At 40.5% G+C, this 27,304-nt stretch overlaps 1 protein-coding gene across 2 annotated transcripts; it reads right to left on the bottom strand.

The window, feature by feature from the left end:
* Nucleotides 1-2,545: 2,545 nt before the first annotated feature.
* On the bottom strand, nt 2,546-15,816 carry PARP2 (poly(ADP-ribose) polymerase 2). 2 transcript variants are annotated; one of them, XM_007462538.1, is made up of 16 exons: nt 15,759-15,816; nt 14,617-14,825; nt 14,277-14,345; nt 13,631-13,681; nt 8,147-8,243; nt 7,652-7,727; nt 6,933-7,035; nt 6,161-6,323; nt 5,766-5,904; nt 4,639-4,702; nt 4,423-4,557; nt 4,038-4,165; nt 3,774-3,873; nt 3,318-3,416; nt 2,934-3,058; nt 2,546-2,813 (listed from the first exon to the last, which is right to left on the bottom strand). In XM_007462538.1, the coding sequence occupies exons 1-16, from the start codon at nt 15,814-15,816 to the stop codon at nt 2,654-2,656; spliced, it is 1,776 nt and encodes a 591-aa protein (XP_007462600.1). In that variant the 3' UTR covers nt 2,546-2,653. The 2 variants fall into 2 exon arrangements, with proteins under 2 accessions (XP_007462600.1, XP_007462601.1); XM_007462539.1 differs by having other exon boundaries at nt 14,277-14,347; nt 14,679-14,825.
* Between the last annotated feature and the right edge of the window lie 11,488 nt (nt 15,817-27,304).

Genomic DNA, 27,304 nt, shown 5'->3' with positions numbered 1-27,304 from the left:
GTCCCCTGCATCGGCAGGCGGACTCTCAACCACTGCGCCACCTGGGAAGCCCATTACTGTGATTTTCTAATGATGATTTTCTATTTCCCTCAGCCCTTCTATATTAATTGAAATTCTTCTAAAAGGAATGTTTATCCCCTCTTCCCCACTTATTTACTTACTGAGTCATTCACATATCAGTATGTACTCATGAATGTCTATTTTACTGTTTGGGAGCCTGTTGCATTTTATTACTTAAACTTCATAGTATGTATATTTCAATGCAACTCTTTTGGCCACTATTTATAAAGGAAAAATATATATCACAAAAATTCAGTATAGCATTTTTAATTGAGATATAATTCATTTTCACCTTTTTTTTTTTTTTTCTGGCTACACTGCACAGTATGCGGGATCCTAGTTCCCTGACCAGGGATCAAACCCATTCCCCCTTCCCCGGAGCCTTAAGCACTGGACTAGTGGTGTTAGGGGAGTCCTGTTTTTCACCCTATAATTCAGTGATTTTTATATTAGATCATGTAATCTAATATATATATATTAGATCATGTAATCTGCCAATATAGTTTTTCCTCTTCCTTTTCAATATGGATGCCTTTTCCCCTGTATTCCTTATCTAATTACTGTGCCCAGAATCCAGTACAATGCTGAATGGAAGTGGTGAGAGCAGATATCCTGGTCTTGTTCCTGATCTTTGGGGAAAAACTTTCAGTCTTTTTGCGGTTTTTCATAGACATCCTTTATTAGGTTGAAGAAGGTCCTTTCCATTCTTAGTTTGTTGAATGTTTATCATGAAAGGGTGTTGAATTTTGCCAAGTGCTTTTTCTGCATCTAATGAGATGGTCATGTGACTTTTGCCCTACATTTGGCAAAAGTCACAACCATCAATTTTGGTTGATTTTCGTATGTTGAACCAACCTTGCATTTCTGCAGTAAATCTCATTTGGTCATGCTGTATAATCCTTTTTCATGGTTTGCTGGTTTAGGCTTGATAGTATTTTATTTTTGTATCTACATTCTTTTTTTTTGGCTGAGCTGGGTCTTCATTGCAGCATGTGGGCTCTTCATTGTGGGCTTCTCTCTCTAGTTGCAGCATGCGGGCTTCTCTAGTTGTGGCGCACGAGCTCCAGAGTGCACGGGCTCAGTAGTTGCGGCGTTCAGGCTCTCTAGTCGTGGCACGCAGGTTTAGTTGCCCCGCAGCATGCGGGATCTTAGTTCCTCACCCAGGGATCGAACCCATGTCCCCGGTATTGGAAGGTGGATTCTTGACTACTGGATCACCAGGGAAGTCCCTGTATCTACATTCTTTTTTTTTTTTTTTAATAAATGTATTTATTTTTGGCTGTGTTGGGCCTTCATTGCTGCACGTGGGCTTTCTCTAGTTGTGGCGAGCAGGCGCTGCTCTTCGTTGTAGTGCGCAGGCTTCTCATTGCGGTGGCTTCTTGTTGCGAAGCATGGGCTCTAGGCGCGTGGGCTTCAGTAGTTGTGGCACACGGGCTCAGCAGTTGTGGCTCACGGGCTTAGTTGCCCTGCAGCCTGTGGGATCTTCCTGGACCAGGGCTTGAACCTGTGACCCCTGTATTGGCAGGTGGATTATTAACCACTGCACCTGTATCTACATTCTTACAGGATACTGGTCTATAATTTTCTTGTGATATCTTTATCTGGGTTTAGTTTTATACTGCCTTATAGAATGAGTTGGGAAGTATTCCCTTCTCTTACATTTTTTTGAAGTGTATAGTCTAGTTTTAACAGCAGCATAGTATTTCAATGAGAGAATATATTTAACTAGTTCCTTATTTATGGGTTTTTTTGCATATAACAATTCTGTAGTGACATCATCTATGTAAACATGTACATCTGTAATTTTTAGGTCAAAGGGTGTATACATTTAAAATTTTTGATAGATATTGGTAATCTGGTCTCTAAAAAGTTACCAGCTATTGTTTTCATTTAAATAATCTTCATTGTTACTAAGGAAGTATGTTGTATGTGTGTGTTTATCTTTGTTGCATGTGTTTACAAATAGTCAAGAAGTCTCTGGATCTGTTTTAGACTTTGGTTCTTCTTAGATGGAGTGGGGTACATCAAAATCATTCTCCTTCTCTCCCTTCCTCCCTGAGATATATTTAGGCTTAGTGACAGTCCTCCAAGTGCTACCCCAAATTTTGGACATCTGCTGAGACCTAGGATGCTAAGTGGTGGGAGACCTGGTCTACAGGTGGTAAACAGGGGAAAAAGGCAAGTGAGAAGATTTGTATGGGAAACAATTCAGTCTTTGCTGCCTCTACCCTTCCTATACTACTACCCAACAAACTCCAGTTTGCAGAAAAACTGTATTAAATGGAGAAGAACATTAACCTCCATTAGTCTCCCTCAATGCACAGAGGCTATTCTGCTGTGAAAGAACAGAACAGGATCCTGAGTAACCTGCAGAGCTAGCTGTGGCATATGCAGAGAAGCTGTATTTTCTGTCCTGGAAATAAAGATACACTAACATCAGAAGAAATATGTGCTTGCAGAAGTAAAGCCCGAAGAAGCCAGTGGAAGATTTGTACTGTCTTTATTACAAAAAATATGAGAAAATCGAAAGTACAACGTTGCCTGTTTTCTTGCTTGAAGACCATATTTTCTCTGGTTTGTTTAATATCAACATTCACCACAGCTGCAGGAAATTAAATCGAACCTTTAGAAGGTATCGCATATGGACCTGGTTGGGGTTATAGACAATAAATTCGTTGTAGTTGAGGGTATAACCCTCTGGATTCAGAATTCCTGTGTCACTTGCTGGTCCTAAGGGCACTGTACTCCCATTCCTGCCAAATGGAAGAATGTGTGTCAACATCTGCCTCTGGTTCAGAAGTTTGAATAGAGAAAGTAGAGAGTCTTATCTGGCCAAAAGGAGTTTTCTGACCCTCCAGGCTCTGAGTACTTACAAGGTGATGGCGCACGTAGGACTGGGAGCCATCTTGCCTAGCCCCTTGGTGCTGTGTTTGCCCTGAAGTAATCCTTCTGCCTCTGGATTGGCCCCTAGTAGCTCATTACACTGACCTAGAGCTACCTGCAAAGAAAAGGATCTTTAAATGACCACATCCTACTGAAATGAATGGCTCTAAAGCCAAACAGAAAACTCCATCAGTACTTTCTTCTCCTACTCCAGCAGAATCGAATGCAGTGGAAATTGCACTTGGCTTCCCTCTCAGGTTCTCCCTGAGAGGGAAGAACCCAGGTGAACCTCTTGGTTCTGTGGCTGAACTTTTCTCTTTGGAAAAATAGGAACTAATAATAAACTAGAAATCACGGATGTGTTCCTGCCTTACCTCTGACAGGAGCAGCAGTCCAGTATCCTTTAGGCGAGTGGCAAAGCAGTAATTGGCACTCTTGGAAGACATGTCAGCAAAGTAGATTCCTTTTCCAAACTGAAACATATAAATAAAAAAAAACAAGGTCAACTGCCTAACCCATTGTGTTAGAAGGGAGGCTCATACCACTGACCCTGTGTTCTATTATCTTAAATACAATATAGACCCTTCTCCATTTCCCCTCACAATTCTGTTCCAAGAGAAGGCAGAAGCATCAGTGACTCTCTGCTTTCTGGGGAGAAAGGAGGGATATCCTTAGGAATTTAAGAAAGGAAGGTCATAGTCAATGCCAGGTCGCCACCTAATCCTAACCAAGGGGAAAAAAAAGGTGGTGGCGGGGTGGGGGGGGGAAAGGACTGAGAAAATTGTATTCTTTTCCCCTGTACCTACCTCCAGGGTTCAGTTTCTACTCACCATGTAACCTGTGATGGGAGCCTCAGGTGGGGCAATTTGAAGCCCGTGGCTCAGGATTCCCACCCAGTTACTCAGCCTGGAACCATGCCATAGCAGCATCCTAAGGAAAAGCCAATATTATTGTACTCTCTCTTGCTCTCCTGCAAACATAGGCCATAAGCATAAAAAAACACCAACAGCTGTCTCTGCTATCCTTCTCTATAAGTTCCATAACTGTGCTTCAGGCAAGGGAATGTCTTCCCAAACCCAAAGCTAAATGGAGACCTGTTATGAAGGTCCTCTCTGAAGGCTTCTTTCTCACCCTCCTTCTCTACTTGAAAAACGTCCAGCAAGGTCATGGTATAGTCACTGTGTGTGGGAGCATGTGTAGACTGTAGGTACTGGGAAATCACCTGTGAAGAAGAATGAAAGAAATGGCTGATGCCGACTCTAAGAGACCACGGTGAGCTGAAGAACCTCAGGGCCTCTGGTATAAGTTGGCCCAAATGGTCTCACAAGGGCAGCTAGAAAGAGCCCTACCTTCCCAGTTCCTAGTAAATAGAAGTTCTGCCCTCAGGTTTTCTCTTAACCAGAAGTAGTCAGAGAACAGGGGGTTGGGGAAGGGTGGATCATTTATTTTGTTATGAAAATAAATGATCATTTTTCTTACTTTGAACTCATAACTCTCATGGTCTAAAGGGTGCAAAGCACAATGTAGTTTTCTATAGTGTTGGTCCAGTGGGTGTTCTGGGCTTTGCAGTTCTGTCCTCACCAGTTTAATGGCAATTTCAATGTCTCCCAAAGCCTGACAAGATAAGACAGAAAATCAGTGTGGGAGGAACCTGGGACAAGAGATGTAATACTTCCCAATCCACACATATCTCACCTCTAGTAGCTGTACTTTGTCTGACAGTTCTTTCTCTGTCCGGATTAATGGAGGGGTACGGAGTCTAGGACACAGATATAACCAATAATTAGTTCTCTGATGTGTGGCCCAAAGGCACATGACTAAAAATAACAGACTAAAGATAGGTCCTTTAGAAAATAGTTATAAGAAACTGGGGTTTTCCATTTGATAGAGATCTGTAAGAGATTTTAACTCCCAAATGTATAAAGAGATATTATGCATATACTCTGAGTAGGATAAAATGAACAAACTATATAGATTTTGACATTTGGGACTAGAGTTAAAATTCCTTTTTATGGGAACTTTTTAAAAATAAGATGGGGCTTCCTTGATGGTGCAGTGGTTGAGAGTCCGCCTGCCGATGCAGGGGACACGGGTTTGTGCCCCGGTCCGGGAAAATCCCACATGCCGCGGAGAGGCTGGGCCCGTGAGCCATGGCCGCTGAGCCTGCGCTTCCGGAGCCTGCGCGTCCGGAGCCTGTGCTCCACAACGGGAGAGGCCACAACAGTGAGAGGCCCGCGTACCGAAAAAAATAAATAAATAAAAATTTTAAAAAATAAATAAAAATAAGATGTATTGACATCAATAAGGAATAGTTTGGATGAAGTCCTATCTAGAGGCAGAAATATACCTATTGACCACTCGGGGTTATTTCTAGGTCACAGGCTTCTATAAAGCAATAAAGGACTAAAAATAAAGTAAGCACCAGAATGCAGAATCAACAAAGATAAAATGTATTTTATATACCTAATATCCTTTGAGTTCACAGAAATAGTGTTAGTGTGTTACTGTCACCTTAAAGAATAGGAAACAGGGTGATATGCCTGAAGGTGTTTTACATGTTGGTTGGATAGCTAGACCCACTCTCTCTTGAGTTGGTAACTTCCACTTTGTCAGAGAATATGGTTGTAATCAGGCCAGGAGATCACATCCCATACTCATAAGCTGATTAAATAGGCTATCTATAAATCATTTTTGCTCTACAGCTATTCAAGATGATCATTTCCTTAGAAATGAAAAATTAAAAGGATTATAGTTGCTGATGAGTGATGTAGGGGATATGGCTGGGCAGAAGACCAAAGTGAAGTTAACAGCAGAGGCCTTACCCAAAGTCATGTGGTATTCTGGTGTAGAATTCATTGCATGCTTCAATGAGAGCTCGTCCATGCTGGCCAGTCCGAATACAATCCTCAATCTTCTTAAGAGACTGGTAACCTGCCTTGATTTGTGCCACTGTCAGCTTCCCTGCAGACCCAGCCAGAGATCAGACTCCACAACTAGGGTCCCAGCCTGTAAACTGTATTTGTGTCCCTGCCCAACAAAGACTCTCACCTTTCAACTTTCAAAATTGTTCTTCCTCCCCCCATGCAACCTCTCACCCCAAATCTGTCTTTCTTTATTCAGTAATATCAGCAAGCTTTAAATCATGATGGTGATAAAATATCCTGGTAAAGGAATTAGAATATGAAGTGAGAATGTAGGATCGAATCTGAAGTCCTACCAAGTGGGGCTTTCTTGGTATCGTATTTCATTTCTACCATCATCTCTTCCATGGCCTGGACATTACAGATCAACTTTATCAGCTCCTGTACACGAAGATCTAGCTGTGACTCTGGTTTCAGGGGGGATTTGAGAGATTCACCTTTATTTGTTTCCTCTTCACTCTACAGCAAAAAAAAAAAAAAAGTCATAAAATCTGAAAGGATCTATTTTATAGTCCCTGCAAGGACTGGCTCTACAATATTCCTGGCAGGTCAACATCGGCCTCTGCTTGAACACAGGCCCATTCCATTATTAACCTAGTTGTACTCAGTGTGACTTCCACCTTCTAGTCCTACTTCTGCTTCCCATAGTTAAACACTCAGAGTAAGTCTAAAAGGCCCTCCAAATATGTCATTAAGTATGTAAAGAAGCTATTGTATCTCAAATCTTCTCACCTTAAAAAGACTGGTTTTCCATTTTTCAGATATGTGACAGCTTTCAAGACAGATCCTTTTAGCATCCTGGTTATAACTCAGCATTCAAAATTAAGTATTTTTTTTTTAAACTGGTATATAACTAGAAGTGAAGGCAACTTTAAATGTAGTTTTATCAGTTTGACTATTTATTACTCCTCTCTTGATTCATAATATTAAACTTCTGGAAACAGGACCTAAGATTTTATAAGAACCTTAGTAAATAACAGAGACTAGGACCTCATCTAAGTCACTCTGCTAGACTTCACCCTGGTTAAGAGGAAAGAGTTCTTCCCTAAACATATAGTCAGAGTTTACCTGAGTTTTGGTGGTATAGTCCATTTGTAGCATATCATATTTTCCAGGCACCTTCTCAAACTTCTCACGATCCTCCCAATTATTTTTTGTTTTGTCAAGGAATCTGTAAAGTTCAAAGTGGTGAGAAAATCTTACAAACAAGGGTCTACTACTAGGGATGGGCTTACAATTATTTCCTAAGAACATCTTCAAACTTTTATTTCCTGCAACATCAATTTTCCATAAATCTGGATTCTGAATTAGGACCCTGAATGGACAGAAAAGCTCTAGAGACAAAGGGAACAAAAAAAATGGGAAAAAGGACGCTTGAGCTTCCCAAAGGCCCCAAACATCACAAAAGTCATTGAGATTTAAGACAAAAGATCCCTATCCAATCCTTTTCTCTGAAAGAAACATTCCCAGAGACTCCAGAAAGTTTTTCATATCATAGTAAAATAATTTTTCAAACTGTAGCTGAATAGTCTCATCTCATTTTCCCCAAATTTCCTAAATTGTTGGTCACGTGCTGAATATATTAGCCTCTTCTCTTTTTAGTCAATTTCATGGTTCCAGGTGACTTAATCACTAACTGAGGATGCAATTTGGTGTTCCGATCACACAGTGTCACAGTGGAAAGACATTATCATTTAGGCCAGATCACACTTACTATAAAATTCTTAAAGAAGAGATATCCAAGAAGACGAAGGGTATATTTTTTGTACTCATTTCTTAGCACTCACTTCTTTTGAAAGATTTCCTTGGCCTTGCTGAGGTCCCCAGAACAAGCCACCAAGCTGTGCTGCCCCATTTTCCCAACTGCAAAGTAAATGCCACATGTAAGATGGTTCTCTGCCCCCCAACCCAAGAACAGTTCTCTGATAGCAACAAGCCAGCTCTCTAAGGTTTCTCCGCTTAGCATCTGACAAATGGGCAGGAAGGGAAGAAGGAAAAGGTGAAAGGGCTTAGGGAACTGATCCTGTTGCCTCTGAACGGCACTAGCAGCCCAAGTGCAGGAGAGTTCTCAGCCTCAACAGGCTGCTAGTAGTTTTTCCGATGGGAACTTGCAAACGAGGATGCTGGCCAATTTCAGGCAGCACAGTTTGATTCCTCAGCCTCTGACAGGTTATAGAAACTCCACTTCACCAATTTAAACCCAGAGGATCCTTTGGCTACTCACTTGGTTGCTTTTGGCTTTCTGAATAATAATTCATAAAATCCACAAAAAAAGTCATTACCTCGGCCCCATCTCATCCAAACACTGAAGTTCCTCTGTGCATCATCTTCTAACAGCTGGATCAGATAATACTTGTTGTTGTTGAACTGGAGATTGGTCTACGATGATAGAAATATGAACATAAAAGGACAGAAGTTTGCAAATGGAAGCTACATAAACTAATGACTCTTCCTTGGTCACAGGTACCAGTAATTGCCATGAGGAAAGGACAGCAAGGGACAAGAAAATTAGGTTCATGTAAGAGTAAGGATATAAGAAAGGAGGAAAAGGGTTTCTATATTAAACTTTGAGTTCCTAGGAATTAAAGGCTGGACACTTCCTAAAACCTCTACCCAACCTCAGATATCATCACTTCCCTCCATAGATGTTTCCGAGACCATATGTATTTTCCAGCTCCCAATCCATTCCCAATAATTATTTTCCAAGGGAAAACAATTTTGATGCCCCAAAGATCTGTAACTATTATGCTTGTTTGTTTAGACAACTTATTCTTCAATAGTTCCACTTACTGCTCTGGTTTGTCAGCTGCAGCAATCTGACAATGAGCTGAGAGCAGGATGTTAGGAGGGGAGGGAGGACAGGCAGAAACCACTGCCACATCTGCCCCGTACCTAACGTGACCTGAGCTGGAGACATTTAGAGAAAATGTGACTAGTATCTAAAAAGTGGTATCCTGTGAGTAACTTACTCTGAGTGAAGAGAATGAGCAGTCCATGATAAGGAACAGCAGTTGTGCTGTAAGGCCAAGCCCTGGTCATCAAGGCAGTCTTCTTTGTTAAGTGTTTTTCCTGTGCCTACCTCATGTCTGCTCACATTATAAAGTCGCAGATGGTAGAACAAAAAGGGGCCTTAGGATCTTTCCTATCTGCTCAGGATATTTTAACTGAAAAAAGTGGTAATAAAAGAATACTAGGTAGCTGTTAAAAGTATATATGATAGATCAATCCATTCAAATATGAAGACATATTCAGGAAATACATTAACCAGGCAGGGGTAGTATCTATACATTAACCAGGCAGGGGTAGTATCTATACATTAACCAGGCAGGGGTAGTATCTATCCAAAACAACAAAAATAAACAAAGAGAAAAAAGATTAAAAAGAAAAAATTGGATATCAGCATCATGGTGGAGAAAAGATGCTCCCTTCATCTCTCCCCTTCAATCTACAACCAGTAAAAAAAATCCACAACTCAACAAAGATGCCTCTGTCTTACACTCCAGGGTGCCAGAGATTTCCACACATCTGTACATCTAAAGGTGGGTGGACTGGGACACATAGAGGAGGTGGAACCAGGGCAACAGTGGAGGCGGTGCCCGCGATTCCGTGCCCCCAGAGAACCTGGCAGCAGCAGGTGAGGCGGTGCACAGGACTCTGGCGTCCTGGCTGCAGTGGTGCTGGCAGCCACAGGTAACTGGGCAGCAGTGACAGGGGAGCCATGGAGGGCCCGTGACTCTGGCCCCTGCACCTTCACCCTCAGTGGCAGCTCCCGGCTGAACACAACAATACCAGACAACTCAGAGGCAGTGGCGACCCGGCTCCCCGCACCTTCTCCTGTGTCTTAGGAGATCCCAGACAAACGGAGGCTCCTGCCATCCGGGTGCCCCAGGTGGTGACGCCAGTGACAGCAGCAGCAGCAAAGCACCAATGACCTTGGAGGCACAGCAGTGATAAGGAGGGCACCGGGTGACCCCTGACAGAGGTGGTGGAGGGTGGAAAGTGCTCTCAAATTTAACTAGAGGCAGGTCCGATAAGAGAAACCAAAAACTTGTGTTACAGCGCCACCTACTGGAAAACAAAAGAAAGGCCTCTAATTTCTAACCTGTTGAATCCTCAGAATCAAGATTTTAAAAAAAGCTTTACCTAAAGAAGAGCGGTGTTTGCTACTTCAGACGTACTGGCAGAGGAACAACTCATCAAACACCACAAAGAACCACAGTTACAGTGTATCATGAAAAGAAAGTGACAATTTTCCAGAAACCAAACTTAAAGTCACGAAATATTGTGATCTAACTGATAGAGAATACAAAATAACTGTCATGAAAAAGCTCAATGAGCTAAAAGAAAACTCAGAAAGGCAGTTCAATGAGCTCAGGAATAAAATTAATGAACAGAAGGAATACTTTTCTGACGAGATTAAAACTATAAAAGAACCAAGCAGAAAGAAATAATAGCTGAGAACTTCCCAAACCTGGGGAAGAAAATTGATAGACCACTCCATGAAGCTAAGAGAGCATCTAATTCCCTCAACACAAAAAGATTTTCTCCAGGGCACATTATATTAAGACTGTCAAAAGTAGATGATAAAAGAAGAGTTTTAAAGGCAGCCAGAGAAAAAAGTATGATCACCTATAAAGGAATCCCCATTAGGCTAGCAGAAGATTTTTCAGAAGAAACTCTAGAGGAGTGGAATGACATTCTCAAAATACTGAAAGATAAAAACTGTTAGCCAAGAATACTCTACCTAGCAAAGTTATCATTCAGATATGAAGGAGAAAAAAGGCTTTCCCAAACAAACAAAAGTTGAGAGAGTTCATCACCACTACACCTGCTTTACAAGAAATGTTGAAAGGAGCTCTTCTACTTGAAAGAAAAAGACAAAGGTACACAAAACTTTGAGTAAGGTGATAAACAGAATCAGAAAATTGCAACTCTATCAGAATAGGTTTAAACAGCATAACGATTAAAGGGGAAAAAAGCAGAAAAAACAACTATAGCTACTTCAATTTGGTAACAAACTTACAACATAAAAAGGGATAATTTGAGACAACAAATACATAAAAGGGGAAGAGGAAGAGGATGGAAGCCATATAGTCAAATGAAGATGCTATCAGCAGAGAAAGGACTATTTTATCTAAGAGACATTTATACAAACCTCATGATAACCACAGAGCATAAATCCAGAGCAGAGGTACTAAACATTAAAAAAAAGGAAACTGAGAAAGACATCATAGAAAACCACCAAACCAAACTGGCAAACAGAAACACAAGGAAAAAGAAACAACGGAGATATAGAACAACCAGAAAACAAAAGATGAAATGGCAATACTAAGTCTTCATCTATCAATAATCATCCTAAATGTAAATGTATTGAATTCACCAATCAGAAGACACAGAGTGGGGCTTCCCTGGTGGCGCAGTGGTTAAGAATCTGCCTGCAGGGGACACGGGTTCGAGCCCTGGTCCGGGAAGATCCCACATGCTGCAGAGCAACTAAGCCCGTGCACCACAACTACTGAGCCTGTGCTCTAGAGCCCGTGAGCCACAACTACTGAGCCCGCATGCCACAACTACTGAAGCCCACATGCCTAGAGCCCATGCTCCACAAGAGAAGCCACCACAATGAGAAGCCTGCGCACGGCAATGAAGAGTAGCCCCCACTCGCTGCAACTAGAGAAAGCCCGCACGCAGCAACGAAGACCCAATGCGGCCAAAAAATAAAATAAATAAATAAAAAACCAAAAAAACCCCACAAAAAACACAGAGTGGCTGGATGGATTAAAAAATAAGATCCACCTATATGCTGCCTCCAGGAGACTCAGCTCAACTCTAAAGACAAACAGGCTCAAAGTGAAGGGATGGAAGATGATACTCCAAGCAAATGGCAGCCAAAAGAAAGCAGGTATAATTAATACTCACATCAGGCAAAATACACATCAAGAAAAAAAGTTAACAAGAGACAAAGATGGACATTACATAATGACAAAGGGGACAATTCATTAAGAAGACAAGTTTTTCAATATATGTACACCTAATTCAGGAGCACCAAAATATATAAAGCAATTATTAACAGACCTAAAGGAAGAAACTGACAGCAACATAATAATAGTTGGGGACTTTTAACACCCAAATTACATCAATGGATAGATCATCCAGATAGAAAGTTAATAAGGGAACAGCAGCCTTAAATGAAACATTAGATCAGATAGATTTGATAGATTTGTACAGAACACTGTATCTAAGTGCAGCAGAATACACATTCTTCTCGAGTGCACAAGGAACTTTCTCAAAAATAGATCGTATTGATATGTTGAGGTACAAAACAGGTCTCAATAAATATAAGAAGACTGAAATCGTATCAAAAATCTTTTCTGATCACATGAAACTACTACAACAATGTAGAAATCAACTACAAGAAGAAAGCTGGAAAAATCACAAATATGTGGAGACTGAACAACATGCTACTGAACAAATACTGGGTCAACAAAGAAATCAAAGGGGAAATTAAAAATACTGAAGATGAAATGAAAATAAGACATACCAAAATATATGGGATGCAGCAAAAGTGGTATTAAAAGGGAAATTTAAAGCAATACAGGCCTACCTCAAGAAACAAGAAAAATCCTGAATAAACAATCTAACTTCACACCTAAGGGAACCAGAAAAAGAGCAAATGAAGCCCAAAGTCAGCAGAAGGAAGGAAATAATAAAGATCAGAGTAGGAATAAATGAAATAGAGACTAAAAAGACAATAGTAAAGATCAATGAAACTAACAGCTGGTTCTTTGAAAAGATAAACAAAATTGACAAACTTTTAGCTAGACTCAGAAAAGAAAGAGATAAGGCTCTGATAAATAAAATCAGAAATGAAAGAGGGGAAATAACAATGAGTACCACAGAAATACAAAGGATTATAAAAGAATATTATGACTAGCTATATGCCAACAACTGGACAACCTAGAAGAAATGGACAAATCTTAGAATCATACAACCTTCCAAGACTAAATCATAAAGAAATAGAAAATGTGAATAGACCAAACCCTAGTAAAGAGACTGAAATAGTAATTTAAAAACCTCCCTCAAAACAAAACATTACCCTGATACCAAAACCAGACAAGGACAACACAAAAAAGAAAATTAGAGACCCATATCTCTGATGAGCATACAGAACTGTATGGTGACAAATGGGAACTAAATTTTCGGTGGTGAGCACCCTGTAGTGCTTACAGAAGTAGAAATCTAATGTTGTACATGTGAAATTTATATAATGTTATAAACCAATGTTATAAACCAATGTTACCTCAATAAAAAGTAAATTTAAAAAAATAAATAAATTTAACTACATAAAAATGTAAAACTTCAGTAAGGGCAAAAAGTATACCATAAGGAAAATCAAAAGGCAAATGACAAATTTGGAAAATATATAAGCAATTTATATTATAGACAAAGGACTATCCTCCACATTATATAAAGTTCCTCAAAGCCCATAAGAAAAAAGACCAACAACCTATCAGAAAATGTGCAAAATGATATGAACAGAGGGTTCATAGGTTCAATAAAAGACATAAAATCTGCTAAAAGATCTGCTTTTCATAGAGGACTCCACTATCAATCAGGTAGAGTGCACTAGGGCTGAGTACTTGGGAGTATGAACCCCCTAGGGGCTAATATAAGGGACTTCAGAATTAAAGATTTGGGCACTGGGACACTGTCAACAATAATTATCAAGAAGAAATTCTCATAAATAAAATAGTTTCTTCCCTTACCTGATTTAGCATGACATCATAGACATCATTTCCTTCACAGTATACATGGGCCTAGAGAGAAAAGAAAAAAAGTGACATTTGTACAGTCACAGCCCTGATGAGATCCTAAGCGAGGCTCTAAATTTTCTTATGCCTCGAGGTAATATTCTCCCACTCTACCAACATGCATCTTCCAGGGAAAGAAATGCAAAAGTACGTTCTTCTACACATAAACTATCATTCTATGATGAAAACATGTTGCCTTTTTGTAATTACAGAAATACAAATCAGTCTAACTCAGTTAAAGGAAACCTGTTCCAGAGGAAGCACTTCTGTATTCTTCAAATCCTTTTCCCATTCATCAGTAACTCATGCCATACATACCAGGGCAGTTTCTCATTAGAACATTGATAATGATACAATTTTCTAACTGAGAAAGAGAATGAGGTGTGGAAAGCTGATGACGACTCCGGAAGTTAACCATGCCAAAAATCACCCTGATGATTACCCCCAAACCCCACCCCTGCCATCACTCAGCCTTGGAGAGAGTTAATCACTAGTAATATTTTGCAGAGCATTCCTAAAATGGATACTAGCAATGTTCCAGACAGGAATCTCAATAACAAACGAACAACTGCTCCCTGAGAAATCAATGGGAGTCTCTCACCTTCCCCACCTTGGCTGTGCACTCTGGGTCCACTGGAGCTTTGCCCTTTAACAGCAAGGTCTTCACAGACTCTGAGGAAAGACAGATATGTACCACATCTACTTGTATGGGAATCAAAAATATCTGTCATGGTTAGACAGAAACCTGTCATAATTAACTTTACCCTTCCCAAGCACTCCTGATCTGCCCAGGTCTCAGTTCATCTCAAATACAGGAAACTGAAGATTTTGAGAAAGTAGTTTAGTCCTGTGGTATGCCCAAAAGATAGAAAGTTAATTATATCTTCAAGAAAGGAAGAAATAAGAGTTGAAAAAACAAGATACCACCCCCCGACCCTCACCCCTCCCAGAGACCCCTTGCTGGCCCAGGTGCTCCCTGGCCTATGTATGTTGGGGAGCTGACCTTGCTTGTTTTCCATCCTGTCATTATCAGCCTTTCCTCCAGCCACAGGCTCCTTTTTCATCTTCTGGCATTTTCGAATTTTCTTTGCAGGTGGAGGGTCTTCTGTAGCTGTTTTGCCATGATTAACTCTTTCAGCTTCATTCAGTGATACAGAATGGGCAAAAGCATGGGCAAAGAAGCAAAAGAAAGAATGAGTACACACTGAATATGATGCTACTTTGAAAAAACATCTTTTTAAAGAAATAGATTGAGGTGGTTTTGTAAATTTACAAAGAAATAACTGCCACACCACTGTTCTTGAAAACAGTGTGAGTTCCTGAATTGCTATTCTAGCCACATAAAACTAAACAAAGCAAAATGGAGCCTTGAGGTGAGCTCATGGCCTGAGGCATGAGTCTCATAGCCTGCTTATCTCTTCCGTTTACTTGTGCCCCAATACCACCCAAATATCTATCCTCAAACTACCTAAGGTGGTATGAGATAATGGTTACTAGAGTGCTCTGGAGTCTGTGCCTAACTTAGAGCCCAGCCCCGTCTTTTTCAGCTGTTTAATCGCGTAGAAGTTATTTCATCTCTTAGTACCTCAGTTGACCCAACTGATAAATCCAGAGGAAGACAACACAGTACCGAATTTATGGGGTGGATCTATGCACGTAAGAACACAATACACAGAGTATGATATCTCATCATAAGTCAGTTCTAAGAGTTGCATTTTATTATCACTGAAACTGGGATGCATTTTACCGTGGATGACTTATAAGTAGTGAATCATGTTTTAATTGGAAGCGTTTCTCCTTGCTTAGTGGTACATAAAACAATGATGCACCTGACAATTTTTTTTAACTGGATGACATTAGGTATTTAAGATAGTGCTGGCACTTAGTTATTACAGGTCAACAAGCTGTTATACACAGTTCTGTAATCCCAAAAGCTCTTGAGAACAGAAAATTTCAAAGTTCGGTACCAAGACAAGTGCTGGTTCAGGTGGCGATGGAAGTAGGAAGGGCTATAGCACAGGGGACCGTTCCTTTTCCAACTTCCCGCCCCCCAGCCTTCTGCCCCCCACAATGCACTCCAAACCTCGCGCCCGGCTGCCGCCTGTCCCCCGCCGCCGCCGCCGCCGCCGCCGAGCTGCCATGGAGCCAGAACGCTGACGTCATCAACCCTCTCCCAAGTATCGCCGGCGCAGCCAAAAGGCGGGATCACGTAGCGCGCGTGCGTCCCAGCGAGGAGTTGCCAGGGGAGGAACGCTCCGCAGTATTTGCATGTCGCAATGTGTTGCGGGAAGTCACCATAACCGACAAATGTATTTAGGTTTGGGAGCCTTATAAATGTGGACTAAACTAGTTTTTCGCCACAGGGCGGCGGGAAGCTCATCGATGGGGCCACGAGCTGAGTGCGCGTAGTCACTCCACCCCATGTCCCTTGGGAAGGTCTGAGACTAGGGCCAAGAGCGGCCCTAACAGGGCTCTCCCTGAGTTTCGGGGAGGTGAGTTCCCAGAGAACGGGGCTCCGTGCGAGGGCAGACTGGGCAGGAGATGCCATCGACCCCGCCCTTGCGGAGGGGCCTGGCGGATGCCTCCCTAGCCGGAGCTTGGAACAGACTCACGGCCAGCGAAGTGAGTTCAATGGCTGAGGTGAAGTACCCCGTAAGGGGGCCTCATAACCCAATTCAGACTACTCTCCCCCCCGTCCTATTTTAGTCTGGGGAAGCTACAGAGAATGGGAATGAACTCGGAAAACCTGGCCAAGTGAATCTTAGAAAAGGTGGGTACCACCACCCCGCTGGGAGCATATCCGTGAAGCTGTGTCTCAGACCCTCTGAATTAAAAACGGAGAGTGTGCATTTTTAACAAGAACAACCAGTGTATTGGTGATTTTCATGTAGATGATTGATATTTATTCATTACTTCATATTTATTGGACACCTTGGTGGGTTCTGGGGATATGGTAGTTTAGCCAAAATAGACATGGTTCATGTCTTCATGGACCTTAGAGTCTAGTTGGGGACAGACATTAATCAAGTAATTACACAAGCAAAAGTACAGCAGCAACAAGCACTATAAGAAATACACAGTACTAAGGGAAGTTCTAATGGGAGAACAAACTGGGGAACTCATCACTAAGTAAATGACAGGAGTTGAGCTGTATCAGAAGAATCAGTAAGTAAAGAGAAGAGACACGGAGTGGCTGGAGCAATGAAAGCGGGAAGTGTGGTGTGAGACGAGCTGGAGAGGCAGCCAGGGCCCACAGCAAGCCAGGCTTTCCAGGTCAAGGCTAGAATTGTGATTTGTTCTAATACGGGTATGTGTGTGTGTGTGTGTGTGTGTGTGTGTGAACTACAGATGGATTAAGGGCTGACATTCAAAAATAAACTTGAAAACTCTTAGGTAGAAAATACACGTAAAAGACATAGAGGACAGACTTGTGGTTGCCAAGGGGAAGAGAGGTGGGGGAGGGAAGGATTGGGAGTTTGCCATTAACAGATGCAAACATATATATAGGATGGATAAACAACAAGGTCCAATGGTATAGCACAGGGAACATTATATTCAATATCCTGTGATAAACCATAATGGTAAAAGAACATGAAAAAATATGTATCTATAACTGAGTCACTTTTCTGTACAGCAGAAATTAACACAACGTTGTAAATCAACTATACTTCAGTAAAATTTACAGAAAATACACATAAATATCTTTTAGACCTTGAGATGAAGGGACGGGTTTCTAAAGTATGAGAGAAAATATTGATAAATTTAATTATATTAAAATTGAGAAATTTTGTTCACCAAAACATGTAAAGTTTAGAAAGAAGAAAATAATTTTTTCTCATTATTTGCATGTGGTTTGATTATGGATAAAAAATCCAGAAGAAACTGGGGGATAAATTTTTTAACTCAATAAGGAAGCTTAGCAAGGCTGCTAGAAAGTAACATGTAAGAGTAAATTTTATCTTTATAAAAGAGCTTCAAACAAGGAGAAACAGAATTTTTAGGAAAGATACCACTTATAATAACATAAAAGCATATCAAGTACTTAGGAATAAATCTAACAAAATGTAAGTGTTCAACAAATGTTTGTTGGATTGGATGGGATTGGTTAATCTGTTTCTGAGCTATGTCAAAGCCTGTTGCATCTGACTTAATTATGGCACAAACTAGACTGGTCTAAAAGGCATTAATTTGGAAATAGGAAGACAATAAAAATCAGTTTATTAAAAATAGTTAATACTGAGTAGAACTTTCTTTGTGTAATAGACATTGAGCTAAGTGCTCTCTACATGCATAACCTCATTTAATCTTTATAATGATAATAGCTAGAATTTATTTAGTGCTTACTATGCTATGAGCTTTACAATTCTCACAACAACCTTACAGGGCAGGTATTATTACTATCTCCATTTTACAGTTGAGGAAATTGAACTTTAGAAAAATGTAAGTAATTTATTTAAGGTCACACAGTGTATTGGTTTGCTAGGGCTGCCATAACAAGAAGTACAGACTGGGTTGCTCAAGCAGCAAAAATTTACTTTCTCAAAATTCTGAAGGCTGTAAGTCCAAGATAAAGGTGTCGGCAGTGTGGGTTTCTTTCTTTTTTTAAATTAATTAATTATTAATTATTGGCTGCGTTGGGTCTTCGTTGCTGCGCGCGGGCTTTTCTCTAGTTGTGGTGAGTGGGGGGTACTCTCCGTTGCGGTGCGCTGGCGGTGCTTTCTCTTGTTGCGGAGCACGGGCTCTAGGTGCGTGGGCTTCAGTAGTTGTGGCTCGCGGGCTCTAGAGTGCAGAGCTCAGTAGTGGTGCACGGGCTTTGTTGCTCCACGGCATTTAGGATCTTCACCCGTGTCCTCTGCATTGGCAGGCGGATTCTCAACCACTGCGACAGCAGGGAAGCCCCAGTGTGGCTTTCTTATAAATCCTTTCTCCTTGGATTGCAGGTGGATGTCTTCTTCCAGTATCTTTTCTGCTAAGCCTGTTAACTTGAATATTACCCTGATGGTAAGTTCTAACTTGAGTAGATCTAGACTGTTTATAATGAAACCTGTCACCTTGCATAAATTAACCATGTTGAGGTCACAAAGGATATGAAATTATCCCAAAGGAATGAAAATTGTTTGCAGTAGGTCCAACTGAACAAGAACGTGTGTAAATAGCTCGAATTAGCCCATGTTTGCTTGTGCTAAGTATATTAAAAGGAAACTTGGTTTAAAAAGTTTAATCTGAAAACAGTGCAAGTGGGCTTCCCTGGTGGTGCGGTGGTTGGGAGTCCGCCTGCCGATGCAGGAAACACGGGTTCGTGCCCCGGTTCGGGAGGATCCCACATGCCGCGGAGCGGCTGGGCCCGTGAGCCATGGCCGCTGAGCCTGCGCGTCCGGAGCCTGTGCTCCGCAACGGGAGAGGCCACAACAGTGAGAGGCCCGCGGACCGCCAAAAAAAAAAAAAAAAAAAAAAAATGAAAACAGTGCAAGTAGGATCATTGGTCCTTAAAGAGTCAAGTAGGGGAAGTGGGGGGGGGGGTTTCATCATTTCAGCACCTTTTAAGGTAAAGGAGGAGGGAATCATCATTAGCCAATCAGGCTCTGAGGCCACTTCTCAAAGCTACTTCCTGTCTCTCCACCTTCTCTCTTTCCTTTTAGTGGTGGCTGGTGAGTATGCACTTAATTTTGCTTCCTAATTGTTTTGAATTTCTCTTCAATTTGAGCCATTGTATCCTGGTAGCAGGCCTTTATTTCAAGCCAGCCTTGGAGTGTGGGTGAGCTACAAGGCGATTAACTTTGGCTGTGTGCAGATTGGAGAAAGGAAGTGAAATGATCTGCCTGGCTTGTTTCCACGTGGGCCTCTGCTGGACTGGGTCTGCCTTCCTTCTCCGAAACAGGGTGACCTAGGAACAGTAGACTCTGCTTCATGTACATGGTGTTTCTGCAAAATGCCTGGATTCATTTTGCTTGGAGGAAAATGTACTATTATTATCTCAATGCTGTTTTGACTTCTGTCTCCCTTAGTGAGAGGGTAGATCTTGGGAGGAGGAGTTCAGACTAGTCAGTTTTAATTCACCTGTATCCTCAGGGCCCAGGTTCTTACTGGGTTTGTGGGAGCTGCAGTGGATGTTGTCTTTGCCCTGGTCTTTGTTCAGAGCAGTTCGGCTTTCTTAGTGGGACTAGGCTGCAAACTCTGAAGTCAGATGATTTTAATGAGCTCTAAAAGGGGCTCCCAATTTTAATGTCGGCACTGTGCCCTAAAAAGCTTAGGATATACTGAAAAAGATGAGGGGCCTTAGTATAGTGCAAGCCTAAATCAAATTCCAGCACCACAATTTACTCCTCCAGTGATCTTGGGTGAGTCATTGAACTATTCTTAGGCTTAGCTTTTTAAAAAAATAATTAATTAATGACCGCATTGGGTCTTCGTTGCTGCGCACAGTCTTTCTCTAGCGAGCGGGGACTACTCTTCGACGCGGTGCTTAGGTTTCTCATTGCGGTGGCTTCTCCTGTTGCAGAGCACGGGCTCTAGTCGTGTGGGCTTCAGCAGTTGTAGCACTCAGGCTCAGTAGTTGTGGCTTACAGGCTCTAGAACGCAGGCTCAGTAGTTATGGCACGCCGGCTTAGTTGCTCCGCGGCATGTGGGATCTTCCTCCACCAGAGCTCGAACCCATATAACTTGCATTAGCAGGCAGGTTCTTAACCACTGCGCCACCAGGTAAGTCCCAGGTTTAGCTTTTGAAGATCAAAGTATACAAAGTCCAAACACTAGTCCATGTGACATACCTTCTAGAAGTAGGCAATAAATTTATTGTGGATATTATTTTTCTCATAAAATGTTTGCCTAGTGACTTTGAGTGACATACATTAGTCTGAATATAATGTATGTGTTATCCTTACAGGTAGTAGGTATGAGAGAGACATAAACTAGCGCATGGAATGTGGTAATAGCCAGGTGTAGATCCCTCATAATCCTTATAATTATAAGGATTATAATTATAATTCTCAAGCTTTACTGTTAAATTTATGTTATTTGAATAGGTAATACATTCACATTGCTCAAAATTCAAAAGGGATCATAGTGTACATAATGAAGTCTCCTAAGCCTGATTCCCCTCCTCAGTAAGCGTTAATAATTTCTTGTGTATCCTTTCTGAGATATTTTATGCGTATATAAGCAAATGTATGTAGTTACCCCTCTTCTATACATACTCTACCATGTATCTTACTTTTCCCACTTAGTGTTTCCAAGTGAGAAAATATAGAAGGTCCACATTATTTAACATGGTTACATAGAAATCTATGTATGTACATACCATAGTTTATTTAACCTTTGTTGGTGTACATTTAGGTGGTTTACAATCTTGTTATTCCCTTCAAAATCAAAAGCCTTGTACATAAGTCATTTGTCAACATGTGACATTTGAGTTGGGTTTTGATATATTTTTGTTTATATGGACTCTAAATATGCAGTACTTCCTGTTATTTTGTGCACATAGTGATGACTAGAAACCAACACCCTAAATATCTTGATTGAACAATAAAGGATTTTCTATCAAAACCAAAACCATGCTGATGGCCTGTATGTGAATATATCCTTGCCCACTTCAGTTTAAGTAAGAGATGGTTTATTTTGTTGTGAACACATATTTAATGTTGAGAAGGAATGACAGTGTGAATCAGAGAAGCCACATGGTCTTCGTATTCACAAGTGCAGAAGGAGCATGCTTGCCATGTTTACTTGGCAAAATATGGGCTGGATATCTTTCTGAAATTATGGTGTTGAGTGAGTAAACTCATCTTTTAGCATTAAGTTAGGAAAAACGGAAATGTTTTGGGGGCTGTAAACATGCAAAATAAAAGAAGAAGCCTTTGTGAATTACTCCAAGGCTATTTTAAAAGTCTTAAAAGGCCCAGATCACGTCTTGTGAAACATCTAGTTTTCCAGTTAGGAGGTTTTGCTGATTGGGAGAAAAATTAGTTTTCAATGGAAGTATGCTTTTGTTGTTATGGAGTAATTTTATTTAGACTACATTGGAGTCTTCATTGCTAAGTAAAGAATGAAAGGAAGGGGAAAGCAAACTTTTTTTTTTTCTTAAAAGACACAAATCTTGGATTTGGAAGGGCATTTATGAGTATATGAGTGACTTTCCTGGCTTCAAGATTATTGTGAAAGTGTGAAATTTTAGGCAGAATATTTGCATTCTTATTAGCTGGTTGATCTTGGACACTTAATAGAAACAATATACTAAATATTTAACTACATGCCAGCTACTGTGCAAAGTATTTTATATTTATTTTATGTCATTTAATCTTCACAACAGTTCTAAGAGGTAGGTGGTATTTGTCCTTATTTTATGGAAAGGGAATCTGGGACTTAGAGAAGTTGCGTAACTTGCCCCAGGTCACAGCAAATATATGGGGGAGCTAGGATTCAAATCCACTTCTGTCCAACTTCAAAATCCATTACCTTAACCACTAAGCTAAGTTGCCTGCCATTTATTTAAACCTTGCTTGTATACCTATAAAATGGAGATGATGTAGTACTTGCAAAATGAGGTACTATGTGGACATATATGGACAGTGCTTTATAAATTCTAAGATAGGCAAAGTATTATGAAATAGATAAAATATGAAGTTAACAGAGTAGGTTTTGTTGCCTTTTCATATTGATCTTAAATCATTCCTTATTGCTGTTTTGACCCAAAGCCCTCAGGTACTATATTTTTATTTCATTATTTTGCTCCACCAGCAGTGGGACTGGGATTGGGTGAACTGGTGGTCTCTTGGGATGAGCTGTATGATCAGTCAGTGTTTCTGATCTCACCACTTTCATTTCATATGTGCTCTGAGCGGATTCTTCCTGCACTAAGAGGTTAAAACAATCAGTATTCTTGGCTAAAATAACTGACAGTGAGTGGGAAATAAAATGTGGGTGTCTGTTCTGATAGTACAGCCTTACAGAGCTGTCTCTAGAAGAGGACGGTGCCAAGCAACCAATTTAGCTTTTACTTCCTGTACAAAGTTTTGTGTTGTTTTCCTTCTGCTTCAGGTTGAAGATGGAATCCACTGAGGAAGGAGGGCCTAGGTCTTCAGCACCGTGTGTGCCAGCCCAGAAGCAGCAGTGTGAAAGCCTCTGTAACATCTGCTGCAGACCCCTAAAAATCAAGGGGAATTGGATTTGGACATCCTCAGTAGGAATGGTTAAACGCTGATGGGATCATAAATGTAAGTACTTGAAATTTGACCAAGATATGATGCCTTAAAGTGTTCTCTGTTTCACATGTGTATGTGCCTTTTCTATCTAAAAAAGATAGGTTCGTCGAGTTACCGTTGTATCCCATAGTGTGAGATACACAGTAGGCACTGAGTAAGTTGGAATGGAACTGAGTAAAACTGAGTGATAACCTAACCTTAAAATAGAAGCATCAGCTGATTCAGTATTAGCAATTTGTTTGTGGTTTGTTATCAGGCCTCATGAAGCATCTGTTGACATGTAAAATGTACCCTTTGCCTGTAAGCACCAGTCCTTTTGTTCTTTCTTTCTTTTCCTTTTTTTTTTTGCGGTGCTGGGGCCTCTCACTGTTGGGGCCTCTCCCACTGCGGAGCATAGGCTCTGGACGTGCAGGCTCAGCGGCCATGGCTCACAGGCCCAGCCGCTCCGCGGCATGCGAGATCTTCCCGGACCGGGGCCCGAACCTCTGTCCGCTGCATGGGCAGGTGGACTCTCAAACACTGCGCCACCAGGGAAGCCTGAGCACCAGTCCTTTGAAGAACTTATTGCCACAGGAAACAAAATGAGCAGGTCATTGATTGTTAATAGGGTATTTACAGAATGTTTACTTTAGCTCCCTAAACAACTCAGTAAATATACAGTGGCCTTCAGGTGGTAGAATAACACTTGCTGAAGCGTGACTAGAATCCTGCAGGGAGCATCACACTTTGGGAAAGGCATCATATATCATCAGGATTTATGTGCTAGGCTTTGTGCTACGTGCCAAGGACACAAAGACCAGGCCCTTTGCAATCTGGGTTTTGTTTGTGAGATGAGACAAATAGAGAAGTTACACTTTTAAATCTGTAATTATTTTTGTGTAAGAAGTACTTGGACATGGACTTTTGAGGTTAGACAATGTTGAAACTCTCACAATAAGAAATGGTGAAATCTCGCAATAAGTCTTGCTTCCTGTGTTCCCTTAGTTAATTTCTCATGCTGCTGATCTCCAATACATTTTGAATAATTAAAGCACCACTCAAGTATAGGACAAGGAGTAAAATAACACTTTGATTATATCTCTGAGTTACTTAAAACACCTCATTTTCTTTCTGACCTATTGAGCCAGTATGTCATTCTTAGTTCTAAAGCAAACCATCTTTTGTAGCTCTGCTTCTTATTTCACGTAGGAAGTGACATTGTGAAGTGAAAATATGGAGTTGTGACAGAATTGGGTTTAAATCCTAGCTCTTAATAGCTAGATGGACTTTTGAAATTTATTTAACTTCTCTGAGCCTCAAATTTCCTTTTTGTAAATATGAGAAAAACTTTTGTTGTAAAGTTTGAAATGGTTTCAATAGTTCTTGACAGATTGTAGGAATATTTAAGAACGATAGTTACTACTTCCTTTCCGTCAGCTTATTTTAGTCTTACCCACCCTTTAAGGCACTGCTGTCCAACACAACTTTCTGTGATGATGGAAATATTCTATATGTGTACTATCCAGTTTGGTAGCGATCAGCCACATGAGGCTATTGAGCAGTCAAAATGTGACTGAAGAATTTTTTAGTTTAATTTAAATTTAGGCTGTACGTGGTGTTAACATATTGGAGAGTGCAATTTTTCTTTTATTGAGATATAATTGACGTATTACATTATATTAGTTTCAGGTGTTCATCATAATAATCCAGTATGTGTATATACTATAAAATGATTACCACAGTAATTCTAGTTAAGATCCATCACCACACCTAGTTACAAATTTTTTCTTCTTGTGTTGAGAACTTTTGAGATTACTCTCTTAGCAACTCTCATATATATATAATAAATATTATTCTAAGTGCAATTTTGAGGCTCATTCAAGACCTACCTTTTTTTTTTCATGAAGGCTTCCTTGACCAATGATTCTTCTTAACATTACTTGGTTCTCTCTCCCACTTATTTTGTACTTACCATAGACATTAATTTTCATGAGTGTTGTCTTTCTAGCTAGATTGTATTTGAGATTGTGGAGTTTTAAATTTCCCCATTGCTGCATGAAAAGGAACATGATAAAAATGTAACAGTAACGTGGAGTTAATAATTTTAAATGATCATTAAATGTAATAGAATTTTCTAGTTAGTAATTAGGTGAAGAGTAGGGAATAGTATGAAGGTTGCTTATGGTGATGAGCTTTGTGTCTAGTCTGTTTCACTCATCATTTTAGGTGATGAGCTTTGTGTCCAGTCTGTTTCACCTAAAAGTTCAGATTACACTCAAGCTCTGGAAGAACAAATTAAAGCCTCTTTCTTACAGTGCCATCTTGTGGCCGATTTGTGCTCCAAAGAATGCTAGTTCAAATTTGCTATGTCAAGGGAAGGTTTTCTTTAGTTTATTCTGGTAAAACTTTAACAGAAGTAGAGGTTAAATATAATTGACACTGGCTCAAATGAAATTGAAACATGCTTTGAAAAAAAAGCTGACTATTTTAGGTTGACTTCTCATTTATTTGACTCTTAGGAGTTCTTAACTCCTTCCTTTTTTTTTTTTTTTTTTGAAAGGATTTTGTGAATTTAATGACTGTGGTTATCCTGTGGTGGTTACGAGTGTTTTCTGCAATCACATACCCTGTGAACTTGGAGAGACTGGTAGTAACCCATGCTATTTATCCCATGGCTGCCAAGCTCTGTTTGCAACCAGCACACGGCTCCTTCTTTTTTGCATACCTATTCTTTTGTTAGACTGTTGACTTTTATAACCTTTCAGAGGTTGGTTAGATTTATCGCACAGTTTTACCCAAACTTTTAAATTTATACAAATAACGGAGCTTGTACAGAAGTCCTGCCCTAGTCTGATACTGAGTTTGGGCATTTGATGACATCCTCCAAGTAGATGGGTCAATTTATACTGCTGAATGGAGATTCAACTAAAGAATGAACAGTTTTCTTTGAGGTTAATTTTCCTTGAGGCTGTATGGGTGTGACTTGGTGTGGAGTAGGCTGGTGTGCATTCAAGTCTTATAGTCAGAGCATTTCCATATTTTTTAAAAAGATTTATTTATTTAATTTATTTATTTTTGGCTGCGTTGGGTCTTTGTTGCTGTGCATGGGCTTTCTCTAGTTGCGGTGAGTGGGGGCTACTCTTCGTTGAGGTGCATAGGCTTCTCATTGCAGTGGCTTCTCTCGTTGCGGAGCACGGGCTCAAGGCACACAGGCTTCAGTAGTTGCGGCACGTGGGCTCAGTAGTTGTGGCTCGCAGGCTCTAGAGGGCAGGCTCAGTAGTTGTGGTGCACAGGCTTAGTTGCTCCGTGGCATGTGGGATCTTCCTGGACCAGGGCTCAAACCTGTGTCCCCTGCATTGGCAGGCAGATTCTTAACCACTGTGCCACTTTCTAAACCAGGGAAGGCCCTGCATATTTTTTAATTTATTAATTTTTTTATTTTCCAGAAATGATGCCAGATAGTTGATAAATCCTATAGCTCAACTTGATTCCTAGATACAAGCTGGATTCATTTGATTCCACAGGTAAGTATAAAAGAAAACCTTCATTTTTACCTCATTTGAATTTCTAATCACCTAACAATTTGGGGGGCTCAATTTTCTTTCTCTTTTTTTTTTTAATATTTATTTATTTATTTTTTTGGCTGCATTGGGTCTTAGTTGTGGCATGTGGGATCTTTCACTGTGGTGCGTGACTTAGCTCTAGTTGTGGTGCACGGGTTTCAGAGTACGTGGGCTCTGTAGTTGCTGCACACGGGCTTAGTTGCCCCACAGCATGTGGGATCTTAGTTCCCCGACCCGGGATTGAACCTGCATCCCCTGCATTGGAAAGCAGATTCTTAACCACTGGACCACCAGGGAAGTCCCTGGGGGCTCAATTTTCTTAGTGGCTGAAATTTAGTGGTAGTCGAAGGGGCCTTAGTTCTAACTTTAACAGAGTTTCCCTGGTTTAGGGATGAGGAGCTGGTCGTGGTTTGTCCTTTACCAGTCAGTCATTTGCAGTTTGCCATGATGAAACAGATATTAAGTTCATGTTTCAGCTGATCGCCCTGATTAAACACATGCTCTGAGCAGATTAAAGCTAGGGTAAGCACCTGGAATTGAATTCTGTGTCTTGAAATTTTTACTAGAATCTAGACTGTGATGTTAGGTAATTCTTAAATCTTTGAATTATGAATTTGCTACTACAACATTTTGTTGTGCTTTGATCTTTTGTGATATCTCTTTGAGATAGACAGAACTTGGGTCTAGAATCCTTAATCTAATAATTCAAACAGTACAGAAAAAACACTGATAACTGGTATAATTCTATTAACTACTTAACTTGACAGTATTAAACTAATCACTATTTTGTTAGTCTATATATAAGATTAAGAGAACCCCAGAGTTGGTTAAGTCAATTTTAAAATCAAGATAATAAAATGCAATACTATACCATCACTAAAAGTTATGAT

Source organism: Lipotes vexillifer, unplaced genomic scaffold, assembly GCF_000442215.2.
Source record: "Lipotes vexillifer unplaced genomic scaffold, Lipotes_vexillifer_v1.1 scaffold164, whole genome shotgun sequence".
Classification (NCBI taxonomy): domain Eukaryota; kingdom Metazoa; phylum Chordata; class Mammalia; order Artiodactyla; family Lipotidae; genus Lipotes; species Lipotes vexillifer.
The sequence above is the reverse complement of the archived record's forward strand: the minus strand, read 5'-3'. Positions and strand labels throughout refer to the sequence as shown.

Excerpts from the sequence above, each read along its gene's own strand:
- PARP2 (XM_007462538.1), bottom strand. The coding sequence starts at position 15,816 with ATGGCAGCTCGGCGGCGGCGGCGGCGGCGGCGGGGGACAGGCGGCAGC. Across the intron at positions 13,682-14,276 it reads GCACAGCCAAGGTGGGGAAG|GCCCATGTATACTGTGAAGG; the intron begins GTGAGAGACTCC and ends TTTTCTCTCTAG. Across the intron at positions 5,905-6,160 it reads TACCAAGAAAGCCCCACTTG|GGAAGCTGACAGTGGCACAA; the intron begins GTAGGACTTCAG and ends CTGGGTCTGCAG.